At 46.2% G+C, this 27,295-nt stretch overlaps 1 protein-coding gene across 2 annotated transcripts in view; it reads right to left on the bottom strand.

Annotated features, from left to right (window-relative positions):
* Positions 1-27,295, bottom strand: part of VPS53 (VPS53 subunit of GARP complex) — a 63,590-nt gene that overhangs the window by 6,812 nt on the left and 29,483 nt on the right. The window contains exons 11-19 of one of the 2 annotated variants that reach the window (XM_038157684.1): positions 26,552-26,693; positions 25,120-25,221; positions 21,727-21,821; positions 16,792-17,034; positions 15,184-15,331; positions 14,244-14,326; positions 10,746-10,824; positions 5,787-5,935; positions 952-1,021 (exon numbers count right to left, since the gene is read on the bottom strand). In XM_038157684.1, the coding sequence (XP_038013612.1) occupies positions 952-1,021; positions 5,787-5,935; positions 10,746-10,824; positions 14,244-14,326; positions 15,184-15,331; positions 16,792-17,034; positions 21,727-21,821; positions 25,120-25,221; positions 26,552-26,693 (1,111 nt within the window). The remainder of the gene's footprint in view (positions 1-951; positions 1,022-5,786; positions 5,936-10,745; positions 10,825-14,243; positions 14,327-15,183; positions 15,332-16,791; positions 17,035-21,726; positions 21,822-25,119; positions 25,222-26,551; positions 26,694-27,295) is intronic. The other variant, XM_038157685.1, reaches the window with a different exon arrangement.

A 27,295-nucleotide genomic window follows, 5' to 3' on the forward strand; every position in this document is an offset into this window, starting at 1 on the left:
AGCTTGCTGGGATGCAGAGTTGTTAAGTCAGAGAGGAAAACACAGAAAGCAAAACCCCACAGGTCTTGTTCCCTGCACTGAACACTGAATACCCCCATAAATATCACCCCAGCATTCAAATTCCAACTGTAATTATCAGCAAACGGCAGGAAAAGCTGTGTGTAGAACCAGAAAGGCCAGGAAAATGTATTCCCCAGCAACACGTGCCCCAGGGAGGAGAAGGTGGCATGGAAAGATGCTGGTGGGTGGCTAGGGGGGTTCAAAAGATTTTAAGGGAATTGGGGTTCTGCTTGCTGCAGAGAGATCAGCTACTGAGACCTCTGTACCCCTAGCCCTAGGGAGGTATGTCCCACTTCTCATGAGATGTGTTCACTGGGAATCAGGATAATAAAAACCTTCCCAGCCTGCTTTAAAGAAGCAAATTGGGCCTGTTATTCCCATACAGGAATATTGAAAGCTTTTAACATTAGACACAAGCCCACTGCTGGTTAATCACTTGAGAAGCTTATTTTAAAAAGACTCCCTTTAATCACTCTCAGGTTATTGCTCATCACACAAGACAAACAGGCACTGAGCTTCACTCATTTGCTTTCCATTAAGGATGAGGAAGGTTTTGATGTAAAGCTCCTGTTTCGTTTTGCAGACACTGCTCAGAACCATCTTTGATGCCTAAAACCCAAGCAGCTTTGAAGGAACCCATTTGAAGTTCACAGCAGTCCCATTAGGGATGATTCTGCTTTTTTTTTTCTTGCTTTTCCTTTTTTTCTTTTTTTTTTATGAGCCCACAGGAGCAATAAGCTCTGTGTGCAGGGGACAGATGAAATCCTGCCTCTTCCAAATCCCATCCTCACAGAGCAGCAGGGTCCAGCCCATGGCAGGATGGGAGATGCTTCAATTCCTGGAACCCAAAAGCCATCAAATATGACAGCCAATGCACTTATTTCTCCTTACCTGCTCTGCACCCACCATGCTGATAGGTTTGCACTTGAAGAGATGGTTAATGAACTTGGGAATGAAGGAGCTGCAGGAGAGGTACAAAATGATACAATTACATAAGAATATTTGCAGTCAGACAGTCTTCTGTGGTGACAAAGCATGCAGAACCAAACCAGGATGGCTTCCACAAAGACACTCCCAGTGCCAGCTTCCCAAACTGATTCCAGACATGTTAAATATACTAAATAAAAAAAATCCCAACCCCTAGGCACAGTTCTTTTGCTTTAATCCCTCCTGATCTCAAAGTTTATTGAGAAGCTGCACACACACACACACACACACACTCTAGAGGTAAATAAATTGCTATAAACTAAATATGAAGTGTTGCAGTAAAAGGTCAGCAAACAAACTATTTTATTTATCATAAAAACAGCAACACACCAGGATTAGTCTCAGTGCTCATGAGTGGATGTATCTTGACCGTATCCAGAACCTACATTTTCCTGCACACAAGTAATTCCATAACATGCATATTACACACTGAACTTGAGGTCCAGCCAAGGCTGGAGGTCTGCTGGGCCCTGGACACTCACACAGAGGCACCCTTCCAGAAAGCTCCCGGCCAACACAATCAAGACAAGAAAAAGTTTTGTGAAAAGGAAAACACCATTACTATATTTTACTGTCATGGACTTCAGGCTCAGAAAAATGCCTGCCCAGCCAGAGAGAGCTTGGTGAGGATGGAAACCCAACATTCACCACTTCAGAGCATCAGCTTTGGTTTCAGCTGATTTTTGCCTCTTGATTCGAGGCTTTGAAGCAGTTTCATTGCAAAAGCACTGCTTGGGCACCTGCAGGACAAGCTCCTGCCCCTGCTCCACCAAGGAGCAGCACCAGGAAAGCTCAGAAGCCACAAACTCTGTCAGGACCACACCACTTGACCAAGTCTTCCTCTTGCTGCCTTGTTTTTAATGCGCTCTGCTCCTTTCACGTGTCCTCCTTTGGCCGAGTGCCTGCAGGGCTCACATTTCCAGGACTTGTCCATGACCTGGTGGCAGCTCTTGGGCTTTAATGGCTGTGTCTGAGAGAGGATCAGGCAGTCAGGCTGCTGTGCCCTGCACTCAGGCTGTCCATGATGATGATCTAAATTCAGCGTGGTTTCCTCCTTGCATCTGTTAAGCTTTTTGTTTCCTCCCCACAAAGCAAGGAGCGCAACAGCATCTTGTTTGTCCTGCCACCTGTTTTCCAAGGCAGGACATCCATTTCTCATCTTTTCTCATGGAAAAGTGACAAAAGTGCAGCTCAGGCACGGAGCGTGCCAAGCTGCTGAGCAAACCCAAAGGAATGGCTCAAGGAGAGCCCTCACAAGCAAAGGTTCCTTCCTTTCCCCTTCTCTCAGACACAGTCACCACCACTCTCAGTGAATCATTTTATCCTGGAGAGGTGTCAAGGAGAACAATTTCAAGCTACTGTTGAGAAGCAGCTACTGGGCTGCCCCAAGCAGCTTTGAATTTGGCCACCAGAGAAACAACCTTGGCAACAAAACAGAAAGAGGAGGAGGAGAAGAAGCCCTGACTCCTCTTGCACAAAAGCATTACAGTGGAGATTTAACCTATCTGTTTTAAAAGTCCATTTTTCAGGTCTATAACTAATTCCCAGAGGGCAATTAGAGAGTGATGAGCACAGCTGGAGCTGAGGTGATCCTAGAAAATGATAAATTGGCAGCAGCTCTGGATGCAGCAGCTCACTGCTGGCAGAACAGTACAAGAAATTAATTGTGCCTTTGATAGTGAAGGTAGATCCAACTGTCCCTCCCTCTGCAAGGTCAGGCATGGAGCTAAAGCTCATGTTGAGTATGAGAAACAGGGTGAGCCCTTCCTGCTGCAGGGTGGCACACTGGCAGCCCGAGGACCTCCTCCCCTGTTGGTTTTAATCTTCTTTTCTATATAACCACACAATCTCCCATAGACGGCATTCTGTCTTGCATGAAACAATTCCCAGGCCCCTCTGGATGGCCACCCACCATCAGTGCAGAGGGGTAAAGTGACCTTCCATCCCCACATGCCTCTTATTTCACGCTGCCTTATTGGAAACAGCTTCCCAGCTCCAGCAGGACAGACAAGACAAACTGTAAGAGCCAAGGGCTGCTCTGGAATTTTTTTCCCCTTGGTTTTTTTTTTTTTTTTTTGGACTAGCAGAGACCATCAAGAGCAGTTGCACTTGACAGAAAAATGCACTGGAGCCTCTTGCCTAGGCTGGACTCAATGCCTGGTGCTCTCAGAGTAGAGCAGGCAATCCTGATGTGAGTAATATGTGCATGTTCAGGGCTAATGCTCTGCACGAGGCTCTGTGCCCTGAATGCCTTTACTCCCTGCACAATCACAGCTAGATTGGATGCCAGAATTCATTTACAGCTTCAGCTCTAAAACTGAGCCCAGCAAACCCTCCCCAGAAGCAGATAAGTCCCCAGTGTAATCATAAAACAGTGCAAGACAGAGGAACCCAAAGCCCAGAAACCACAGCATCTCAGAGCCTCCCATGCAACAGGAGTGGCTCTGCCAAAGCCTGTGTTTTCCTAATCCCCTGCACTGATGATGCATCAAACACAATGCCTTGCTGAGTGAGGCACAGACAGACTTGCAACCACAGTCTGTCTGTCTGTCTGACAGCCTGAGCTACTGCAGGACACCCCTCAAAGGTTCTGGGGTTGCTGAGTCACTGCAACAGAGGAGGGTTTTGCTCTATGCCGCCCTCCGAGCTGGTGACCAGCCCTTGACCAGGCTGAGCTCAGCCCTGAACCCTCCAGGAGCCTCCACATCCCCTCTTCCACCAGACTCCTCTCACTTTTTAGCTGGAGCACCTGGAAGCACACAGCACCCACCACTCTTGGCTGCTGCTAACGGAGGAGCCGCTTCCCCGGCCAGGGGGAGAACTGTTTGTTTTTCCTGTCTCTCAGTTCTAATCTCTTCCTCATTGAGGTCAGGTCACAGACTTCCCAAACACATCCCAGCAGAGCAGCTTGGCTGCTGCGGGGTTTGATTTCAAAGGATAAGGTGCAGGGAGAGCTGAGCCCCCCACCCTGCCTGCCAGTGCTCGCCGGCCCCGGGGAGCGCCGCTCGCACATCGGTCAAAACAAAGCAAAAATGACAAATGAGGTTAGAGGATTGATGCAATTTCTGATGGCCATTTTTCTTCTCTTCAGACTTGGCTCAGATCCTGCTGGTTTAAATTTAGTGACTTTAGCTGCCTTCTCCCCTGTGGTCCTGTAACTCAACACTCACGCTTTATACAATCCATTAGAGCTGAGAAGTGGCAGCTCACAAAGACACAGGCATTAACATGTGGAGAAGCACAAGGCCTGTTAAAAGGATTTTCAGCATTGTGGGGCACACAAAAGGCCAGGTATTTATATTGGCCCAGCCAGCATATTCCATTAGAATGCAGAGCTTCAAAAATACAAATATTTGTAGGCGTTAAAAGGCATTTTAAGGAGATTGGTGCTCCCTTACCACTGGGCTGCTTGTCCTTAGCACCAGGTTGCACAGATCCAGCAAAATGAACCTTCAGGAACCCATTTTACCCTTCTACACCTGATCCACAGCACAGTGAGTTCAGGACTGCGTCTTTAATTTTAATGTGCTGCAGATCAGAGCTGCAGTTGTCTTAGAAAATGTTTTGGAGAGGAGCAGGGGCTTCTGTGCTCATGGATGAGGACACTCAGCTTGGATGGGAACTTCACTCAAAGCTGAGAGCTGTTTCATCTGGAGTTTGCTTGGTATGTGCCTAGCAATAAAGTTAAAAGGGAGGCAACTAAGCTGAGGTATTAAGAGTGTGCTGTGAACAGCTGAATAAATGGGGGGTTTTATTTATCACATAAAATTCAAGTGTAACCACACAGGAGGTTTTCATACAGTAAATTCTCACTGAGACAGCGTTTCAAACAGTGATTATGGGCAACATCATAACATGATTCATCAGGAACTGCTCCTTAAAGCAAACTCATGAGTACCCCAGGACGGAGAGGGAGATGAAACTCTGAGGAGTGAGAAAGCTCCCAGTTCCCAGGATAGCTGCTGCATCCCACCCTGCTGAGGCAGGAGCTGCAGCTCAAATCTCCAACCCACACAGTCCCTGCCAGGCCACAGAGCTTATTTCAGGCTGATTACCTTATCAGAGATGAATGAAACATTAAGGTATTTTAGAGTGACACATGACACGCACGCCACTGCCCTCGAGTCCACCAGCACTGTCACATGTGCCACCAAAAGCAGCAGCTACAACTGGCACAGCCCTCCCAAGGGTTTTTCCTGGGGCATTGCCATGTGGAGCTCAGCTGGCCACAGGCAAGCAGGGAAGAGCTCAAAGTATCTTCCCAAAGAGCTGAATTTGTGTTTCAGACACAGAGGTGAAAGTTTGGATGTCCACCCTGCATCCAGCAAAGGGCATTTCTGTCTCATCTGCCACTTCTTTCATGCTGCTCAACTTCAAGTGACTTGCCTGGAAGATACTTTAATACCCCCCAATATTTAAATGTGAATTTCCCCTCCTGACTGAGCTATTTTTTGCACAGAAAAGCAGCTTTCAGATTGTGAAGGTCAAATATATTTCTCCACATGCCCTCCTTACAGGGCTTATTGTAAATGTTGTTTTGAGGCAGATTTCTCAGTACCTGGAAGCCCCACGGAAGAAAAGTAGGTTTTCCCACAGCAAGAGTCATCTCTAAAGTCAGATATTCAAAGTCTTTTAAAGATGCCCAACCCAAAACTTTCTGCACTTGGCAAACAACACCCAGTGATCATCACACTGTTTGATGGGATGAGCTGAGTAAACTCTGCATGTTGGTAACTTACTTTGCAAATTTTATGCAGAACTGAGTGAAATACTTCCTCGTGGAGGCCAGGTTGTCACGGATGATGGGGACATTCTGTTTAATGTGCAGGATCACTGAGGTGACATAAGGACTCTGGTCACCAACGTGTTCCACGTTCTGCCACTGCATCTGCACAAAGGGGAAAAAACAACCCAAAATGACTGTTTAATTCATCAACATTCAAGTAATAGCTAAGGGAAACTGTACAAACTTCCTGCCAGGGGATCTCTAAGGAATCATTTAGAGACTGCCTCTGCAATTCACCACCAAGGTCAAGTTCTTCATCGCTGAAGTGATTGGGCAAAACCCTTCCAACAAGAAGACCCAAAGAAAAGCCAGAGCAGCCCTTTTTGCACCAGAGCAGAGACTGTGACCAGGAACCCACACAAATGGGGACCACTAGGATTAAAAAAGCCTTTGGAGCACACCAGGCTGCTTTAATATTTAACAGTTTCCAATTTGCTGGGATGAAGTGCCCATATAAATCCTGATTACAGGCATTTGAGAAAATATCTGCAAGCTTGCAAAGTCTGGATTCCTGTATGGCAGCCAAGACTTTAATCCTGGTGAGACTGATGACAGATAGATGGAAGAGGTAAAAAGTCTTAAAGTCCAAAGCACTCTACACCAGTGCAGCTCACTGAAAACACTGCTGGTGTACAAGCCAGGATGCCCAAGTCCAGCTCCTCTAAATGCATGTAAAAAGTACAAAACAAGAAGAGTTACTCAACCTCTCATTTTGTTTTCGTTTATTCTCAGCAGAACTGCAAGAGGACAGCCCCTGTGAGCCAGATGTGTGGCTGCCTTGACTTTCTGTGAGCCTGGTTTGCAGTACACAGGGTACTCCCCGTTTAAAACAAGTGGAAAAACCAAAAAAAGAGATTATTGGGTCTGGCCTGGCCTTGTGCAGGTACCAGAATCTCACTGAGGAACACAAGCATCCAGAAAGGCACACTCAGTTCTGCTGCTGCTCAGAACTCTGCAGTGTCCTCCCAATACCTCTTTGGAGATCTGCTCCTCAGGCTGGAGATGAGACAGGAGGAAAACTCATAGGAAATCAGGAAAGGAAACTGGGCACATATAGAAGATGAGCTTTTTCCTTTGAGGGGCTGTTTGTCCTCAAACTTGTTTTCCCAAGCTCTGGATTTTGCATATAAAGTTTTTTATTCCTGGTTTTAATTTAATTTAATATGGCTACTTTGCCCCCTGCAACTCAGCTGACTCAACTCCATCCAAACAACACGCAGCCTAAGTGACTTAAACCACAGTGTCTGAGTCCACACATGTCCCACTAAAGCTGCCTTTATTGAAACCAAACAAACCAACCCCAGCCTGCTGCTCTCACATCAGCTGGGTGGCTGGAAGGGATATCTCTCTCATCACCTGCTCCACAGGTTTTCACAGAGTCACAGAACATCCTGAGTTGGAAGGGACACACAAGGAGCACCAACTTCAACTCCTGGTCCTGCACAGACACCCCAAAAATCCCATCCTGTGTCTGGGAGTGCTGTCCAAACATTCCTGGAGCTGTGGCAGCCTCGGGGCTGTGACCATTCCCTGGGGAGCCTGGGCAGCACCAACACCCTCTGGGGAAAAACCTTTCCCTAAAATCCAACCCAAACCTCCCCAGACACAGCTGCAGCCATTCCCTCAAGTCCTGTCACTGGTCACCTGCTTTTCTACTCCTCATGGTACTGATCACATCCAAACAAAATATTCTGTGCCTTTCTCCCTGATGGATTCACAGATTCCCTTCTTGACAGAGCAATCCTCACCCAACACACCATCCCCACAGAGTGGGAGCAGCCAGAAAGTGGGAAGGGACTGCTGAGCTGAATTATTGCACCAACAATGAAACAGTAGCTTTTTCATTTTTGTTGGTCATCATTCCAAAAGCAATACTTTACAACCAAACCTTTAAAGCATTTACAGTAAAAATAGCCCTTTTGTGTGTGTGTGTGTGTGTGTGTGTGCATTGTGGGTGTGTTTCACCCAAAAAAAACCCACCCAGTAGCTGCAGAGAAAGGAATAGCACACATACTGTAAAGTCATCAAAAGAAATATGAGCCCAACTCTGCTGGTAAAGCTTTGTTCCTGTCCTTTTAAATTTATTCCTCTTTTTCCCTTGTCCTGTGTTTTTCTTGGGATGTCCACACAGTTTACAAACACAAGCTGGAAAGGAGTCCAAGGAACAGGAGCAGGGAGATTTCACTGCAAGGGAGAAGCCCAAAGGCACCTGCAGGCTGGGAGGACACAGAAGGGCTGGAGGAGCTGCTGCTGCTGCCTCCTGCTTCTCACAACGAAACACAGGGCTGAGGTGAAAACAGGCAGGAGGAAAGAGAAACCCTGAGCAGAAATGGGGAACCCTGCCTCCAGGGAGGGGCAGGGGCTCAAGGGTGGCACGGGGCTGTGTCCCCAAAGAGCCACCAGGTCCCTCCCCGTGTCCAGCCCTCCAGCAAAGGGGGTTTGTGATGGAGCAGACCTTCAATTCTCCCTGTTCCCAGCAGCATCCCACTGCCAGCTTCTCCCTGCAGCTCCAGCCTGGGCACCTGCAGGAGGGGCTGGGAGGGGAGCAGGGAGCACTGCTGGCCCCGTCTTTGGGGACACGAGCTGGGCTCTGCCCTGCCACACTCTGCACATATTCCAGGGCTCACACACTCTCCTGAGGGTTTTTAATTAGCAGCTGGCAGCTCTGCTTGCTCTGCTCTCAGGGTTTTTTCTGTGTGTGGAGTGGAGAAATGATTAAAGCCCCGCTCTGTCCACTCGGCCGTGAGGACACAGGGAATTGCAGCTGGGCCAAAAGGTTTTAGGAAAATGTAAAAAGCCAGCAAGAGGTTGATGGGAGGCACTAAAATGTCCCCCAGCACCATTTCCAGGCACAGTTTTACATATAAATTGATGCTTAATTCAGCATGTAAATCAAGCCTTATCCAGGGCAATCCATAAATTTAATTGGGGCGAAAATATCCCGTGCAGATTAGCAGCCCCTCATCCCAGAAATTAAAAAGGAAGCACACCAGGCAACGTGAGTGCCTGCTACAGATCAGTACAAACACATTAACAGTTCTTAGCTATCCAGAATATCACAACAGGGGGTTTAGGGTAAATTCTCCTCCCACCCACATCCCAGCTCCCTATCCTACAGGCCTGTTTAATCATCCTACACCTGCTGTAAAGCCTGAGTAAGGATTATCACCTACAAATTCTGTAATATGGGGCCTTCTCAGCATTTACCATTTTCTTCAGAACACACCAAGTAAAGAATCATAGAAACCAAGCAGCATTCCCAGCTGAAAGCAATATTCCTGATGCTGTTTTCTGTGTTAAATCTCTCAACGTGGCCTGCAGCCAAAGTGGATTGAGAGGTTTAAGCATTTCATAATTTACCTCTATAGTTCCTGAACATTTTTGCAAAGAAAAAAAAAGAAAACCCCAAAGCCAGACTCCAACAAAGGACTGGGAATGTTCAATCCTGGAGGACACCAGAGAGAGGTAAATGAAAAGAAGCTAAACAAAGGAAGAGCCCTAAGGGAGTATGGATCTTGAGAGAGCAAAATTGGAATGGATCAGCCACACAATCTTTATTTCTTTAATTCAGGCTGAAATTTTACATTTCCAAATACTAACTCCGTGTTTAAATAATTACATGCATTTCTTATTGAAGTGTCAGAGTAATAACCCAGCCCTGAAGGGAAGGGAGGAGGAAGGTGAAGGGAAAAAACCTCTTGCACCAAATCCAGGTCTAATAAAATCACATAAAAGCAACTCTGTCTGATGCAAATAGAGGAGTGTGTGCACAAGTGACAAGTATTTATTTAGCTAATTTCATAACACTTAAACTTGTTTATATATCATCAGTCCCATCACATGTGCTGCATTTTACCAGTGTTCCAAAGACAAAAATAAATGGCCTACCAGCTGCTGCTTTCTCAAGGTTGTGGTTTACTTGGGTATAAACAGCGAGAGCTAAGTGATTTAAATATTCCTGTACTCTGTAGCTTCAGGAGATCTGAGGGGCTGCCACAGCACACAGGCAACACCTGAAGAGCTGAGCCCTTCCTAGTGGTGTTATTTGACTGGGCAAAAAAATCCTCTTTCCATTTGGAACCTGTACAAGCTCTATTACCAGCTGCATTCTACTTCAAATATTAGCTGGGGGTGGTGGGGCTGGTTACAGCTGGAATACATCATAAAGCAGAAAGCTATTAAAATTCATGGCAGCCAGACAGTGTGTTGATCCTACAAAAATGGAGCTCTATGTTTAATATTTCTAATTAAAAGGGAAAAAAAAATAGTTCAATCCACTTTTGTTGTCTTCACCTCTGTCTAAGGCAAGTCTGGGTTTTCACAATACTTTGGCAAGGAAACACAGCTCTGCATTTCAAACATATAAAAGCCAGCAGTGTAACTGCAACAAAATCCTTAAGCTCAGTCATAGGGGCCTCTCCAGGAATGGCTCCATATGTCCTTGAGAGGATCACAGAAGCAATAAGGCTCAATCTCAATTCCACATCACCTCCAGTTGAGCACCTCCATTTCAGAGCCCCAAACAAGCAGGCTGGTAAAAGTCCCTGCCAAAGAAGACAAAGGGGAGAGCAAAGGTGAAGGTGTATTTGGAATTTCACACTGACAAAAGTTTTTCCAAATTTGAAATGCTCTCACTGGCACTGGGAGTGGAAAGAGAAAGCCTTGAGTACTTAGTGAATGTATTTCATTGTCTGTAGGTTTTAATGTGGTGCAAAAAGCCTGAAAGCTCTAATCTGAATAGTAAGAGGGTTTGGAGTGAGGGGTGTATTTATAAATACAGCAATTGCTGCTCTAAAAAGTAAGAAAAAAAAATCAGAGTAGAAGAATGTATCAGAAGTGAAATCAAGCAATCAAAGCACTCAAGAACTCCACGTGGATCTTAAGGTGACCTCTTCTGCAAATCCACCCCTACCTTGCTCATAGCAGTCAGGGCAGGGTCACAGGCTGCATCCAGGTCCTGCACTAACAGCTGGATGCTGTTGGAGATCACACTGCAAAAGAGGGGGGGAAAAAAAAGAATCAAGCATGAGTTTTAGAATCACACTGAGTAACAGAGTGCCAGAACTGGAGCCTTTGACTGTGAGAGGAGGAAAATCCTCTACTGGCTGACAGCAGCACTGTGATGTGAATGCACACAGCTACAACTTGCACTGAGGAGGAGCTGGGAATCCCTGCAGGGAGCTGCACAATGGTTTCAAGTGGGCTCCAGGGGAGACAGCATGTTTTTACAGTTGACCTTTCTCTGTTTTAACACAAATAAGGGGTTGGGGATCAAAGGTGGCAGATGAAGAGGAGAAATCCCCAAGTATCAAGCCCAGCCTGGGATTCAGCTTCACATTTAATCCAGTCTGTGTAACACCAACATTTTATCATCCCTCCATTTATTCACAGCCAATATTCTACTGCTCACAGGAACTCGCACAGAGGATTTTAAAAATGACATCTGCATGAGTTCTGTGTCTCCCATGTGTGAAGATGAAGGCAGATGTCTTATTTACACTATGTCTAGGACTGCTGCCATCCATTGTTTGAGTTCCTGAGACATATACCAGACTAAAGGACACATTAGTCAAACACATTTCCCTCCCTCTCCCCCCCCCCCTTTTTTTTTTTCTTTTTAACAGCATGGTATTGCTTAGAGACATATTTAATGCCATCATATTATGATGTGCATAGAGGTGCAGCTGATCCTAAAACAACAGCCAAGAAACTCTGCCTGCAGCAGCTCAGAGCCCTCAGGGGCACAGGACCAGCACTCCCACTGCAGACAGCTTCTGCTTGGAGCAAGAACTGATTCTGGTTCACTAAGCACAGTTTTTAAAAACAGTGTCAACTTTAAATCTGCCACAGATGCGTGTTTACAACCTCAGGATTATATTTGTAAGAACTGGATTTTACTTTTGCTCTTTCTCATGATGGTAGCACAGATGAGAATCACAGGGCTGTGAGAAATCTGAGCAAAGCTTCCTCAAACCATCTTCCCTTCATTGTCTTGTGAAATTTTGGACACTACTCTGGGGCTCACTGTTCAAAATATCTGTAAGTGTCCACCTTCTCACTGAGATATGGTGTCACTCACATGTAACTCTGACCTGGGTTTTGTTCTTTACTACAACCTAAAAAAGCTGCCTGTCCCCTTTCCTACAGCTCCTGCACATAAAGTCTGGAACAGGATGCAAAGTAAAAGACTTCCTTCAAAGCAATTCGTTTGTTTGTAAAGGCAAACTCATCCAAAATAAGTTGGAAAAATTAGTATGGGAGATGAAGTGACTACAGGCTTCAAGTTACACCATCTAAAACTTGCATTGGGATAAAAAAAGCCTGTGACTGTTTCTGCTGGTGCCTCTGCTTCTGCTGGGCACCAGAGAATCCCCTCCCTGGGGGATTCCACCAGGCCAAGGGAGCCAGACTGAAATAACCACCCTGCAGGGCACCTGCTGCCACTGCCTGGCAGGGAGGAGCTGTGCTTCAGCACCAAAGAGCAACACAAAGCTCTGAGGGGGTGGAAAGTGACCCCACCACTCGTGTGTCCACGCTCAGGAGTCTGTCAGAAGCTGGCACCCAGTGCAGGCTCTCACCTGAAAACCACAAACCAGGGAGAGAAACTCATTTGTCTGCTCTTCAAAACAAACACCTGCTGTGGAGGGATGGTGGTGCAGCAGGAAATGTGCTGGGAACACAAAGGATCAAACACGCTGAGAGGGTTTGGAGCCTGGTTCTGCAGGAAAACACTTCAAATCCTCCCCCAGGCAGCAGTGGGTGACTCCTCACACAATCCCTGGCATGCACAGAAGGGATGGGTCAGCAAGCTGTGGCCATAAAGGAGCAGTGCAGCAACCCCAGTGAGCCCAACACCTCAGGGCTTCTCTGAATGCTGCCCATGATTTCACAAAACAGAGCAGCAGGGAAATGATGGATCTCTGGATTTACATTACGATAATTTTTCTTTTGTGGAACATCAAGAAGAAGTTCCCATGATTTCTTCCACTTTCCTAAAAAAACTGCTTTGCCACCCCAAGGATAAACACCTCCTTTTTGACACATTTGGGGTGGTTCTGCACTCTCCTTTCTCTGAAAGAAGAAACACTTCCCAGGGTGCATAAACAGCACTTTATCACTTATTTTATGACTGCCTAACAAGACATCAAATCCCAGAAGAAACCCCTTGTTTGATGTTGAATGAGCCAGCAAGGTTTATAGCTCTGACTTCCACTGACAGAAGGCTGGACAAAGCCCTCGGCTGGAACAGAATGAAAGTCAATTAAAAGCCTTTGTTACAAGATATATCAGCCCTGTCAGTTGGACTTTAAACCTGTCCAAAGCAGCAAATGTGAGCTATACATTAAACAACTTCCAAAACACTTCACATTGGCTGTCTGGGACCCACCAGCTCGTGAGGCAGCCACTGTGGAAATCCAGCAGCCACTCGAGGTTGCTGGTTCCTGGTGGCAAAACTCACCCTCCGCTTGCCCATGCTAAGAAAAACCCATCTTATGGCACATTTTATTTCTCCTTCCCTGCTAGCTGGCTTGCTCTGGCTGAGTGGACACAGCAACCCTGAATTTCAGGGAGGGATTCACCCTTGAAAAGGTCTGAGAAGAGCCTGCAGGGAAGGGAAGGGAGTCTCTGCAGCCTGGAACGGAGCCTGGGACCATGTGAAAGGGCTGGATGGAGATTCAGTGGGATCCTGTCCACTGCAGCAGGAGAGGAGGAATCACAGGAAGGAAGTCTTCTGAAAAAAATATCTTACTGCTATCTGGGCTGAATCTTTGTTTCAGGGAGAGGAGGAGCTGGTGACAGGGATTATTTTCCCAGTCTTGCCAAGATATTCTTTTGTCTGATAAGAGGCAAAACAACTTTTGCCTCAATTTTCTTGTCTCAAAAAATACATTCAATCTGTCTGTCAGGGGTGGAGAGGAAAGGATGTTAGAGCAGAATATTTTTAGCACTGCTACATGAAAAGTTATTTTAATGAATGATAATCTTCTCTCAATTATAATCCCCAAATATAAGATTGGATCAGTCTTTTATGTCATCTGAAATGGGGTTTGATCATACTGACAAGGCTGCTGATTAACAGGGGGAAGTTAAAGCAGGAAGGAATGTACTGAAATAGCTTCCTTTCTTGAAATGTAACAGCCACCTCGCAGAGCTGCCAAGATGCAAATGATGGTTCAAATGGAAACTCACTATTTCCTTTCCCTTTTCCAGTGCTCTTGTTCCTCTGGCTTGGACCACGGGGAGCAGCTAAAGCCTGAGCTAGTGCTGCTCTTGGAGCAGCCAGAGGATACCACTCCTGAGCATGTGCCCATCCTGCGACAGGATCTCAGGATTGTTTTTACTCCAGCACCATCTGGCTGACAGAGGGGATGTTTGACACTTTGTGGGAGGAGGCGTGTGCAGGACATACATGCTGAAAGTGTCCATCTCTCCTGTCAGGTTGATTCTCTCCATTAGGCTTGTATCCACTTTTTCTTTGAGCTTCTCTTCCAACTGTTGGGAAACAAAACAAGCAACAGGGAGATCAGGTTTCCAGCTCGAAATAATCGTTCTTGAAAACTTATGCCCTGGAAAGGTCAGCTTCTTCAAACCTAATCTGTGACCAAACTACATCCAAAACTCATCTAGTGACACTGGAAATCTTTCCTTCTTGGCATCCCAGACCTGCTGATTTGCCAGGATGGCCCATGGTGGCTCCATGTCCTCAAAGAATTAAAGCCCCAAGGTCAAATATGTAACTCTAGTATGACATGCTACCGTAGTAGCTTAACACTGTGGCATCTGTCCTGCTAATAAAGATGTTTCTCAACACTCTGCCTGTGCCCAAACTGCAGAGGAGGAGGAGGAGGATTGCCAGACCTAGTGGTGGAGAGGCCTGGATACAGCCAAACATCACAGCTCATTCCTGACCCATGGCATTTTGGAAGCACCTGAATGTAACGAGTGGCGTGGCTGCAAATCACATCAGCATAAATTCCTCCTCTCTCCACTCCACATTGCCCCAGTATTTCATGCAAGTATTTTCCCAAAAGTATTTTGAATTATTGTTGTGCTTCTTTTCATGAAGGGGAGATAATGAACAGAGAATTTTTTATTTTTTTTTAAATTTGGTCCCCAATCCAAAACAAATTACATAACAGGCAGAAAAGGATTGACCCCAAACCTGATGCTGCAAAGCAGGATTACAAGCAAATTACTTTTCTCAGAAAATCAATACTTTTCTTTCTTTGAAATACAGAATGAATAATGTAGAGCTCAATAATCAATGGATTTTTTTTAGTACTTTTGGCTGTCCCAGTCTCCACAGCAACACAGAAGAGGGGCTGGTGGCTCCTCAGAGGAAAGCTCACCTGCTGGGTGGTGGCCAGGCAATATTCTGCAGTACTCAGGATGCTGCAAATGAGGCAGAGTTCTTCTATAGTAAACTTTGCCACTTCAGAGCCTTCCTTTTCTTTCAGCAAACTTGTGATGGTGAGCCCACCACTGCTGCTGGTTGTCCTGGGGGGAAAACAAAACAAAACAAAACAAAACAAAACAAAAAACCAGGTAAAATCTGTGAGGTTTTTGAGAGTACAAACACTCAAGGTGCAAAATTACTGCTGGATTTTAATGCCATAAAAAGGCTTTATGACCACAGCCCAACAGCCTGTGCAATACAGGACATCAAACCCACAACTGCTATTTTGGTGAAGGAATTTCTTTTCCAAAGAGCTTTGTACCAGGTCTTCCAGCAAAGGACAACTCACTCATTGACAAGAAAACAGATTAGGATGCAAGTGGAACACAGCCTTCCCCAGGCAGCTTCACCTTCACTGCCAGTTATCCAAAATCTAATTAAAGATTGCAGAAGAATCTCAGAACTATCAGGAAACTTGTCATATTTATCTCTGCAGCACTAAACAGCTGTCCACATGCATTTGAGACTTTGGCAAGCTGTTTTAAAAGCTGATGGTATCAACAAAGTAAATTACAGAAGATGTGCCTTCCCCTCCACTGTCTTCCAGGGAGCAACGTTCATGTATCAACAAAGACAGACTCAGAGCAGTTCAGAGGCAGGAAATTCCCTACCTCTCAACTCTTTATAATCCAAATCCATTAAAAAAAAAATAGGACAGTGATATTTATCTTGGACAGCAAAAATGGAGCACTCTAAAAAAACGTGGATAAAGAATGCAACTGAGGTCTGATGGAGAACACACATTAAATTTATCTTTCCACTTGTCTGGATGGAACCCTCTCCCCTTCCATCTGTGAAAGACTTTACTGGTTTCAGAAAATCATTCTGCTGCTGCTAGGTTTACAAAGGAAACAGACTGAAGATGTTAAATGGCAAATAAAATTATCTGCAGTGGAGTTTTGGCAACATCTCAGGAGCACCTTTAGCCTGTACACTGATCCATACTGGTGCAAACTCATTATGATTTCCTTTCCTTTCACTGGATTTACATCTACAGATCTTATTTATACAGAGATAAGATGTTCCAGAGCAGAGGGAGGTACAGGGAAGCACTTCAGCATCTCAGAAATGAACCACCTTCATTATAAATTACCATATAGATGATGTTGGGCTAAGGCAGCTGAGAATCCCAGTATGAGCTGGTTACCCAAGCAGCAATTCTGAAAGCCAGGCCTCTCTGAAGAGACTTGGGCTGGCATTTCAAAAGGAACTTGAAGAAACTGCACATCTGACTGTGAACCAAAGCCAAACATGAAGCTATTCTCCAGAGGCCCTTAAAAGAAAAACAATGTGTGACTGCCCATTTGCTCTCCTGCTTTTCTCTCTGTGCAAGAAACTGAACTTTGGAGAAAATCGTGAAGTAAATGGAGTGATCCTGCTGCTACCTGGGTGTTTGACAGGGAAATGAGTCTTCACAAGGATGTATTTATGAATTATCTTTTCAAATCATCAGCTCCTCAGTGCAGAGGGATGTCTGCAGCACTGGGGGTGCCAAACTCACTTGGGCAGGTTCCCAGAGAGGATTTTCCAGGCGTATTCCCTCAGGTATTTCTGGAAGATGGTGGTCAGGGCTATCATGGGCTCACCAGTGCTGAGCTGGGAGCACTGCACCATGCACTTCTTGTAGTACACAAAGAGGTCAGCACAGCTGGGCAGCACAGCTCCTCCTTCATCCACGTTGGGCTTGGGGGGACCCTGAGCCTTGAAGTCAGCCACAAATCTGTCAATCAGCTCTCCCAGATTCCTGGGGTGGGGAATAAAAAGATATTTGAGTCTGTTGAGGGAGGAATTGGAGTGAAAAGAGAGAATAATGCTTACAATGAGATGCCCTGTCTTGTGACACCAGCAAGTTCAGGTTTAGCAGCTGGGTATTCCCAGCCCTTCCCTATCTCCATGCTCCCAGCACAAAGCTCACACAATTCCACAGCCCAGACCTTTTGTGCTCAGGAGTTTTAGTGGCAGCTTCAAATCTGTTCTCCAGCCACACATAAAAGCTCCCAGGTCTGCCAGGGCTCAGTTCAGCACATTTGATGCAAGTGCATTAAGGCTGTGCTCAAGTTTCATTCCTGGCACCAGGAAAAGGAACAGTCAGGCCTCCCATCCCAGCAGACCTCAGGGAATATGGATTTTGAAGGGATGTGCTCAAAATGGTGTGTGCCATTTGCCATTTCTTGGTCCCATTTGGATACCACCTGGTTTTGCACAACTTCACACATCCTTTAAAGAAGTTTTATTTAGCATGAGCACAAAGTGCACTTCCTACTCAGGCTCTTTTTAAAAGCACAAAAAGCCCTCTTATTGTCTCCAGTGATTCATTACAGCCTGGTCCTTACTCAAATATTTCAGTCTTTAGGCAACAATAAACTTCACTCCATCCTTTCACCAGGACAAAAAGGCTTTTGAGCAGGGCAGAGGGCCAGAGCCATCACCACAGGACCAGAGAATCTTCTGATCTTGGGGAGTTCCTCTGGTCCTACCCCTCCAGAGACAGCAGATCCGTGTTGGAGACCAAGCCCAGCTCAGCTCCATGGAATAACCTCTGCCAGATGAATTCCAGCAATAAACCTCCTCCCCCAGGCACACTCACAGCCTTCCTCAAGGAATCTTGGACTTTGGGAAATAGATAGGCTTTTCAGATGAGAGAGGTACTCTGCTGACAGAAGGAGTTCCTGTGTTTATATTCCTATTTTGAATATGGTTTTCCTACAGCTCTCCTCTTGCCATGGCACAACCCTCACCTCTGAGGGTGTAATGGCTGGGCTGTGCCATGACCCAGGGCTCCTAAGGAGAAAGGCAAATCCTCAGGAGAAAGCTGAGACTCTACAGCACGTTCTCACCTCTGCCAGTGAAAGGGGGAAAACCCACCAGCAACAACTTTCCCCCAGTTTCTACCCCTTTTTGCTTTCCCTCTGGTGAGAGAGAAAATTCCAGAGATTCAGAGAACCCACAAGTCAGAGAAGTGAGAGAACCACAAGTCAGAGAATTCAGAGAACCCACAAGTGAGTGAATTGAGAGAATTCAAAGAATTGAGAGAATCCACAAGTCAGAGAATTCAGAGAACCCACAAGTGAGTGAATTGAGAGAATTCAAAGAATTGAGAGAATCCACAAGTCAGAGAATTCAGAGACCCCACAAGTCTCTTCCCTGATAAACTTGGAGGCTGCTGCCTCAGAATGGATCAGCTCCTACCATGGGTGATCTGCTGGGCCAAACTCATCCCCAGAGATGTGTTTGGAGTATCAGGACTCTCCATCATGGAGCAATCCTGGTTGGCTTTAGGCAGGCTGCTGCAAAGACGAGAAGCCCCTTTTTCCATGCCTATTGCTCAAGCCCTGCACACAGCTCTGATTCCACACTCACAGCTCCTCAGCTGTGTTACAAGCACTGTAAAAACATCAGGCTGCTCCACTGATGTGATAAATCTCCACGCTGGCAGCAGCAATTGAAGGCTGAAGTGAAGCATTGATTGTGTTGGGCCACAGAGAAGCAGAATTTACCTCCCTCTGTAGCTGTAGCAGAGCCAAACAGATGGCTGCTGCAGGAGGGCTCCCACGTGCTGCAGCCTGCAGATTCCTGCAGCTTCTCAAGGAAAGAGGACGTGGCTCACTCCTTGTCAAACTCAACAGCTGCATCTCCACCTCTGCATCTGTGCTGGGCTCCAGCTGGGCAACAAAGTGGAGCTTTCTTAGCAGTCACCAGTCACTTGATTTTTTCTGCCTTCTCTCAGTCTCAAGACACGGTCAGGAATGTCAATGGCTTTTGTTTCTTTATGTTTAGCCCACATGTTCTCCTCTTCTCTGAGGCAAAGTGAAATGGATCTGCATTTTCCTGCTCCCCCAAGGTCTTGTCAACTGGGATGCAGGAGAAAATGCAGCTGTTCAGCAGAGCTGGGAGAGCAGGGCTGGGGCTTCACGCTTGTTCTGATCCCAACCTGGATAAAGCTGCCCATCAAACCAGGCTGTGGGGCTGCTCCTGTTTCAGAATGGCACTGGTGCAAGCAAAACATCAGGATATTGTGCCCTAAAAGAACTAATACATCACTAATGCACACCTTGGCTGATGGCAAACCTTCACATGAGCCTCAGCTGGCCCAAATATGATACAAAGGCCACAAATCTTTGTGTGGTGCAATGGGAGCACAGAGAGTCTGGCAGAAAAAGCTGCTGGGAGATGAAACATGCAGAAGGCAGGAGAGCTACAGAAGAGGAGTATTTTCTGCACAGACTCTGCAGAAAAGCTCCAAGAAAATTCTCTGGTAGTGCAGATGTGGTATTTCCTAACAGTAGCATATTTATTGGGAGTGAGGACTCGCCAAACCTAACCAAGAGAAAGAATGAAATGAAATCACATAAAGGGAATTCTATTCTGCTTCTTTTCATTCCTGCATTCCTCTCCCTTGGTTTTTTTTTTTCACTCGACCTATTCAGGGTTGTTCTGGCAATCAGGAGAAGAACCAGGGACTCACGAGCAGCAGGAGAGAAGAACAGGGTGCTCAGGAAACTGGGTCTGCCCAGGGGTGTGAACAGAGCAGTGGCACTGGCACACCCGGAGCCCTGCAGAGCAGTTTCCATGCACTGGGGATTTTGGAAGCCCCTCTGCTGATGAGGCTGCAAACACACAGCACAAAGTGCCAGTTTTCCAAGCACTCTCGACTCAGACGTGCCTTTGAGCAGATTTGAGGAGGGCTCTGCACACTCTCAGCCCTGCAGACCTGACAGAGCCCTTCCTCCTCTCCAGCTCAGCTCACACCCGTGTGCTCCTGCTGCTCCAGCTAACCACAAAGGACACCTAAAGATGCACATCCCAAAGGGGCAGGAATGAATTCTGCTTTGCTGGTCAGAAATCTGATATTTACTCTGCAGCTGAGGGTGGAGAACAGCATCTTTAAACCCCTTCTTTCAGGTGTCTCCTCTTAAACTGCTACAGATTGTGGCATTGTGTTTCTATAAATGGGTATGGAAACAATTTTTGGCAGAAAACGCCCAGGCTTTTTTCTGCCACAGATTTAATGTGGCAGAAAAATGATGAACAAAACTATTGCTCTCACTATTCCGAGCTCAAACATACAATTAATGATCTAAGCAACGTCTCATTTTCAGACATCAGCAACAGATTCCTCAAAAGTTCAATCAAAGGAAGAAGAAGAAGAGAGAAAATAGAGAAGGAAAGCAATTTTTGGCAGTCAGGGGCAGCATGGGGAATACTGTGGCAGTTTTTCTTTGAACTCCCTGCAGCTTGTGGCTATAAAGATAATATAAAACATCTCATGATTGTAAAGGAAAAGAAGAAGGAAAAAAAAAAAGGCAACTGAAGGGGCTAGGAACACAGTGGGGTAGAATTACCAAAATGGGGATTAAAATGGCCCCCAGTGAGAAGGGAAGAAACACTCAAAGAAGTCTGTGCTCAGTTGGCTGAGGGCAGGGGGGAAATATCAGTTTCCCTTTGTGATACTGCAGAGCAGAACCTAAACCCAGCAGGACACAGCACTGTGCAGGGTTTCAGCTATTTAATGATTTTTTTTTTTTAAGCATAAAAAGTTGATGGGACATGGAAAAGCTTTTTCAAGATGCTTATCGTGGAGTTTGGATAAAATCAGGACACTACAGGCCTCGAGTTAGACATTCTCTCATGTGCAAAGCCTTGGAAGATAGAAGAGCACACACAGATGAGATCCACCAAGTAGGCACCTCCTCCTTTCCAGCCACTAATCTGAGCTAAAAGGCTAAACTGAACCTTTTCCAACCATTTCCTCTCTCAGGTGGCACTGCAGTTGTTACTGAGATGTTATTTAAACCCCGGTGTGAATGGAGGTGCACGAGGTAAGTGTGGTGAGAGCCCTGAAAACTTCTCAGAGCTCAAAGCTGAAAGCTCCTTTCATTCAAGTTGTTTTGCTGCAAGTCAAAGAAGAAGATGAAGAAGGGTGCCAGGGATTAAGGCCCCTGACAAAGTCCCAGTCTGTGAGCAATGATAATGTTATCTTACAACCAGCTTTCATCTAAGGATCTCAAATAACTTATTCCTACAAAGCAAATCTTGCAACTCCTCTTGCCACGAAGCCACATGTGTGTTTTACAGAAAAACCAACCCTGTTATTTGTGGAAGACATGAGATGAAAGAAAGACACATGTCTGCAGTGGGAATTGCAGAGGCAACAGAAGTAATTTCAGGAACTCTAAGCCCCTTCCAGAGAAAGGCAGCAGGCACCACTCCTGCAGCCCTCTGCAATTACACACAAAACCAACTCCACAGCCCTCTGAACACTCATTTTGTCCAAGCACAGGCCCCACTCAAAGTTTCCTGAACCACAAACACTGCTCCTGCTGAAATCAGGCAGCAGAGTTGCAATACATTAATTTTCTGCAGTTGAGTGCAGAATCCAGCACAACCCAACACATCCAAAACCAAACAAAGCCAGAAATTCAGGCTGGTTACTCACTTGTCCTGGGACTCAATGTACACATAAAGATGAGGCTCAAAGCACTTGGAAACAATGCCGTGGAAAGGATTGTCAGGGACCTTTGGCTTCTTTGGCTGCAAGGAAACATTTAGAATGTTGGTTCAAACCTGCCCTGTAAGACCTTGAAGGAACAGCAATGCAAGAGCACAGAAGGATATAAATCTTCAGAGATGTTGTAACACAGACATTTGCTGTCAAATCATCAAAGCATATAAATGTCATTATATCCAAGTCTTCCCTCCTTCTTAGAGAGCTGTTAACAATCCAAGGAATTATCTTTCCACTTGTAAAATATTCTTAGCCTTAAAGAGAAGGCTGCTCCACGCTAACAGATTTCAGCTGAAGAACCTTAATGCAGTTTGCAAATAAAATCTCCTTGAATCCTTCAAGCAGTAACAAGGCTCCTCTAGTTCCCTCTGAAATCAAATGTAGCAGTTATTTGGAAGCAAGATTAAAGAATCCTTACATTTTAGACTATCAAGGGCAATAACTCAAAGTTACAGGCTTCATCTGAATGAATTTTATTTAGATAAACAGCATGCAATTACTGCAGGAGCCAGAATTATCCAGGCCTGCTTTCACTGTGAAACATGTTTCTGGGGATGCAAAGATTTCTATTTTTAAATCACATTTAGAGCTTTAAGCACAGGTGCCATGTGGGAGCCCTCCTGTTTACCCTCATTTGAGTTTAGTGCTGCACTCTGACCATGGCCAAGCACAGCTCACCAAAGCCACTGGGACTACTCACACACTTGAATTTCTGCATGTTTAAATACCAGGCTGGGCAGGGCAGGACCTTTAAGCTCTTTTTTTTTTTCCCTACAGCCAGATTGTTATTATTCTTTTTTACTAAAAGGTAATTTGTCTTGGTGCTTCCCAGCAAACCAGCAGCTTTTCTCTGGCTGCAAAGAGAGCTGCAGTGACTCTGGAATGGAATTCTTGCTTCTCTCCCCACAAAAAGCCAAGATCAGCTCCCAGCCAATGAAGATATGAATTTTTCCAGCTGATTTTTTTTTTTAATGCAAGAAAAGCCAAACAAAAGAAGCAAAGCTTAAAGGACTTTCTCTCCTAAACAACAGAGGAGGTGGCACCAAGAATTTGGCAGAACTATCAAGAGTGTGACACGGCAAAATTTCTCAGCAACAAATCAGCCCTAAATGATGAATCCCAACTTATGGCTGCAAACCTAAAGTGAGGAAATGGTTTTATGGAGGCCAGACCACCTCTATGAGCCTTGAATGAAGAATTTAACTTTTAAGAGCCTTGGGACAGAACCATTACCAGGCATCCTCCACCCAAACCCCTCTGCCAGTGCCTGTTTGTGCAGGATGCACTCACTCACTGGAGCTGGGAGGGAAAAAATAACTGGGGATCACAGAAACCTCCCATCTGCCAAAGCCCTGGCATGGCAGTGCCAGCACAGGGCTGCAGATTCACCATGTTTACCACTCAGCAGGCTGGAAGAGCCAGCTCCTGAAGCAGGCCTGGCTCTCTGTGTCTCTGCACCACGCTGCTCCCAGCATGTCTGGTGGAAGGAATATTAAATCTTTTACCAGTAGCACTGAAGCTGTATTTCTGAGTGTGCAAGCCTGTCCAAAAGCTGCAGATGTTTAAGCTATTTCCTCCTCGAGTTTGATGGAAATAATAAAAGGTTACTGTTGTCACAGCAAGGAGGTCTGCAGCTGGCCCAGTTTCCTTTCATTACTATCCAAAGTAAACAGATTAAATGGAACTGCTAGGATTACCAAAAGAGGTGCTTTTTTAGCATGGATTTCCCCCCCAAATTTTTTGTGCTCCCTTTTAGACTCCCAAGTGTCTTGAATTCTCAAGACTGGTGTCTTGGAAGGGCTCTTATACTGAAAACCCTTCATCTTCAACTCTTTGTGCCCCTTCTGTCCTTCAGGCAGTGACAGGAAAGATGAGACTTCCAGCACTTCCAGACTCCCAGCACAAAGCAGCAGCTGCTGGCACTGGGACACTGAAATGCTGGAGCCCACCTGGCACCCAGGAGGCTGCAGGGCAGCAGAGCCCAGCCCTGTGACATTGCCACAGGGCATTCCCACAAGGAAAGGGCAGCCTCATCCCAAACTGCAGTTCCAGGGATGTCTCCTCTCCATGGATGGCTTCACAAGGTACAGGGAGCACAGCAGTTCCTCTCCCAGAAGATCCAGAACTGCTGCATGCTGCTGTTCAATAAAGCCAGCCCTAATTGTTGTAATGATCTCTTCACCTGCCTCCTAACACCACTGGCTCCTCCAAGGATGTCCTCTCATCTCAGCACTGCACATCCCAGCCAACCTTCCAGTCATTAGGTATTGGACAGCAAGCTCTTCCCACAAAATCCATCAGAGGTGTCTCCCCAGGTTCCCAATCTCTGTCTCACTGATAAAATCCACACAATACCAACTGTCCAAGCTGGATTTTAATGGAAAGAGCAAAACCTTGCTTAAATCATTCTGTTCCAGGGCTTTGGCTGTGGATGAAGGCAGAGGGGCTGCCTTGCTCATGTGGAAATCTGGAGGGATGCAGTGCACCAGACTGTGCTGGTGGAGAGCTCCCACCTCCTGCTCTCCCCAGGGGGATGGATTTGAGAAGGTCCTGAGGCCCTGGTCACCCATCAGGATACACCTGTACATGGCCCATTTACAGGGCTGTAAATCCCCTAAATAAGAAGAGAGTACCAGCCTCAAGTAACCCACAACTGAACATTTAGAAAACATCCATCTGGTGTATAAAAAATCCAGGCTTTGATATTGGTGCCAGTTAAAACAATTGCATTTACTGTTCACCCTTTAATGTTTGCAGAGGGCTTTGGAAGCCCTGTGCTTGTACAAGCAGTTAGGTGTTGCCTGCTTTGCAGAGGTAATGGATAAAAAGCACTGCAAAAGATAAAAATCCCACAAGTGATTTATCTGGAGTGAAAATCTAAAGCTGACACTTGAAAGTTCAATGAGTTGCCTGGTGACTCCAGACAGTTTGCTTGGCTGACAGGGCAAAATATGAATTGCAACTGTTTGTAGAGGAGCTTCTTTGGGGATCTGAAAACCCAAGTAGCTATTTCATCTCCCTTTGACAGAAATCCTGTAGTTCCATTTGGGCTGTTGCTGTACAGGCTGGAACAGAATCCAGCTCGCTCTCACGTGGCAGGATTGTCTCTGCACTATTAACTGGAATAAAGATTGCTTTGGTTTCAGTGAAGTGAGCCAGAGCAAAGCATGGTCGTACTGGGAGCCTGAATGCTGCACAAAGGATCAAAACTGCACTAAATTAATTGCTGTGAAAACAAACTTTTCAAATCAATGGGATGGGAAAAGCTGAGGCCCCACTGGAGATTCTGACAGAGGCTGAGAAGTGGGAACTTCAAAGACTTACTTTGTCTGTATCACTTTTCTCCATCACAATCTCATCTGTCTCTGCCCCAGTTTCATCCTCCAGAAAGGGGTTGGTGGAGGGAGGTGGCACTTCTGGCTTCTTCTGTTGGAAAAGAGGAAGCTCTTCAGAGAACAGCCAGTTTTGTGCCCTCTGGCACACAGCTGCATCCACATTTTGCTTTCCTGAGCCCCTCAAAGCCCTGCCCAGCAATCTGCCTTCTCCCAGCAGAGGTGGTCAGATCCTGGCTCCCTCTCCATGCTGCCTGAATCCTCCTTGAAAGTGTGACATTTTATCCAGCGTGACGCTTCCACTCTCCCAAACCCCACTCCAAAGTGTGTGGTCTCCACTAGGATAACCCACAAGAGCAGCTCCAAAACTCTGCCCTGCAATCAACCCCAAACTGCTGCTCCCACTGTTTGTCCCTCCCCCTGCACTCACCAGCCAGCTATTTATAATGGTGGCCTTCATTTTGGGTACAAAACAGGGCAGATGACAGCCAGAGTGTCACAGCCTCTAGACATGTCAGAAAGGGGGAAACACAGGATTTTCTGTCATTTGAAACCACACCCTTCCCTTCTGGTTTTCTCACTTGCAACAGCCCAGCGAAGTCAATTTAATTAAAGCTGTAAATTTTCTATGAAATTTGTCAGAATAAATAAAGCCATATTCCTGAGAGATGTGAATTCAGCCGGGAGGAAAACCTCAGAGGAGTTCCTCTTTTAATTAGCAGCACCCACTGCAAATGGCCAGTGGGTCCAGCAGGCTTTCCTTGGAGGCTGAATTATCACATCCAGGCAGGCTAAAAGACACCAGCTGGGCAGAGAAGCCAACCACACGTGCTCTGTGCTGCCAGGGCATCTGGCTGGCAGAGCTCTGGGCTGAGATTCCAGGCAGGAAAAGCTCAGAGATGGCTCCAGAGATATTCCCTGAGGTTTTTTTTTTCTCTTGGTTCTGCCTTTACAATCTACCAAAAGAGACAAAGCAGAAGCCACCAATGTCCCTGCAAGCCAGAGTGACCCAACAATGTGGGACTGAAAGCTGGTACCATGTGGTCAATGTGCAGCACCCAGAACTGAGGAGAAGAGGGGATTTTTAGTTATAATGTGCCACTGACATGTAGAGAACAAGCATTACAAGGCATTTAACCACACCATAATCACTCTGTGGCTTCAAACAGCACAGAGCCCCAGGAGAACCAAAAAAAGCACACAAGCAGTGCATTTTTTTATTCTTGTGAGCTTTGTGCCATCTTCTCTACAGTCTACACAACTAAAAACCACTTTTCCAATACAGGCCACTGAGCAGAGTCACACTGAACACCCTGAGCAAGGGGAGGCTGCAGGTGACACCTTCTGTAGTCTCCACCACCTGAGCTACGTGTGAGGGGGTTTCTTTCTCCTGAAAAAGGAGAGCTCTTCAGAAATGCCCTTACCACTGTGCCATCAGCAAGAGTGCAGCCTGAGAAGCGTTTGGCCAGGAGCCCCTCAAAGTTGGTTGTTCTCTGAATTGCAAACAAAAGCAATTTCACCTCAATCTCCTTCGCCCTGGTGCGCATGATCTTGGAGAGCTCTGCCCTGCAGGAGAGAGGGGATATAGGAAAAACAAATGTGGTTTCCTGTAAAGGTCTGAAACCTAACACTGGAACTCAGTCCATTCCCCAGAGAGACTTTCATCACAAAATTCAGGCTAATTCCTAAGAGGCTCTCTAACATAAAACTGCTTTGCAGATCCCATTTCAAACACAGGCACAGTTGTTCTGAGCTCTGTGGGTAACAGGACCCCATCTCCTGGCAGCCAGTCGGGAAAGCCCTGAGGGTCCAGGCTTGGGAAGTACAGTGACTCCCACTGGGTCCCAGCACAAAGGCAATGCTGCTACTGGGACTCCGCCTGGCACCTTCCTCTGCTTCCCTGGCAAAGAACCTGGGCACCACAGTCAGCTCGTGCTGTTCCACTTGGCCTGAAATATGGCTGATTTTTACCTCTGTTACGCTGAAAATTGATTTTCACATCACTTCAATTTCTCATCGTTTTAGCAACACTTCTCAGCCTTTTCACTCCTCACTTCCTTTTAACCACAGACAATTCCAGAGAGACATTTACACCCTGCCTTCAGACACTGACCAGCATGGCAGGAACCAAACCAACCTTTTATTTTCAGGAAGCTGGGAGGCAGCAG

The sequence above is a fragment of the Motacilla alba genome, chromosome 19 (genome assembly GCF_015832195.1).
Source record: "Motacilla alba alba isolate MOTALB_02 chromosome 19, Motacilla_alba_V1.0_pri, whole genome shotgun sequence".
In the NCBI taxonomy this organism is placed as follows: domain Eukaryota; kingdom Metazoa; phylum Chordata; class Aves; order Passeriformes; family Motacillidae; genus Motacilla; species Motacilla alba.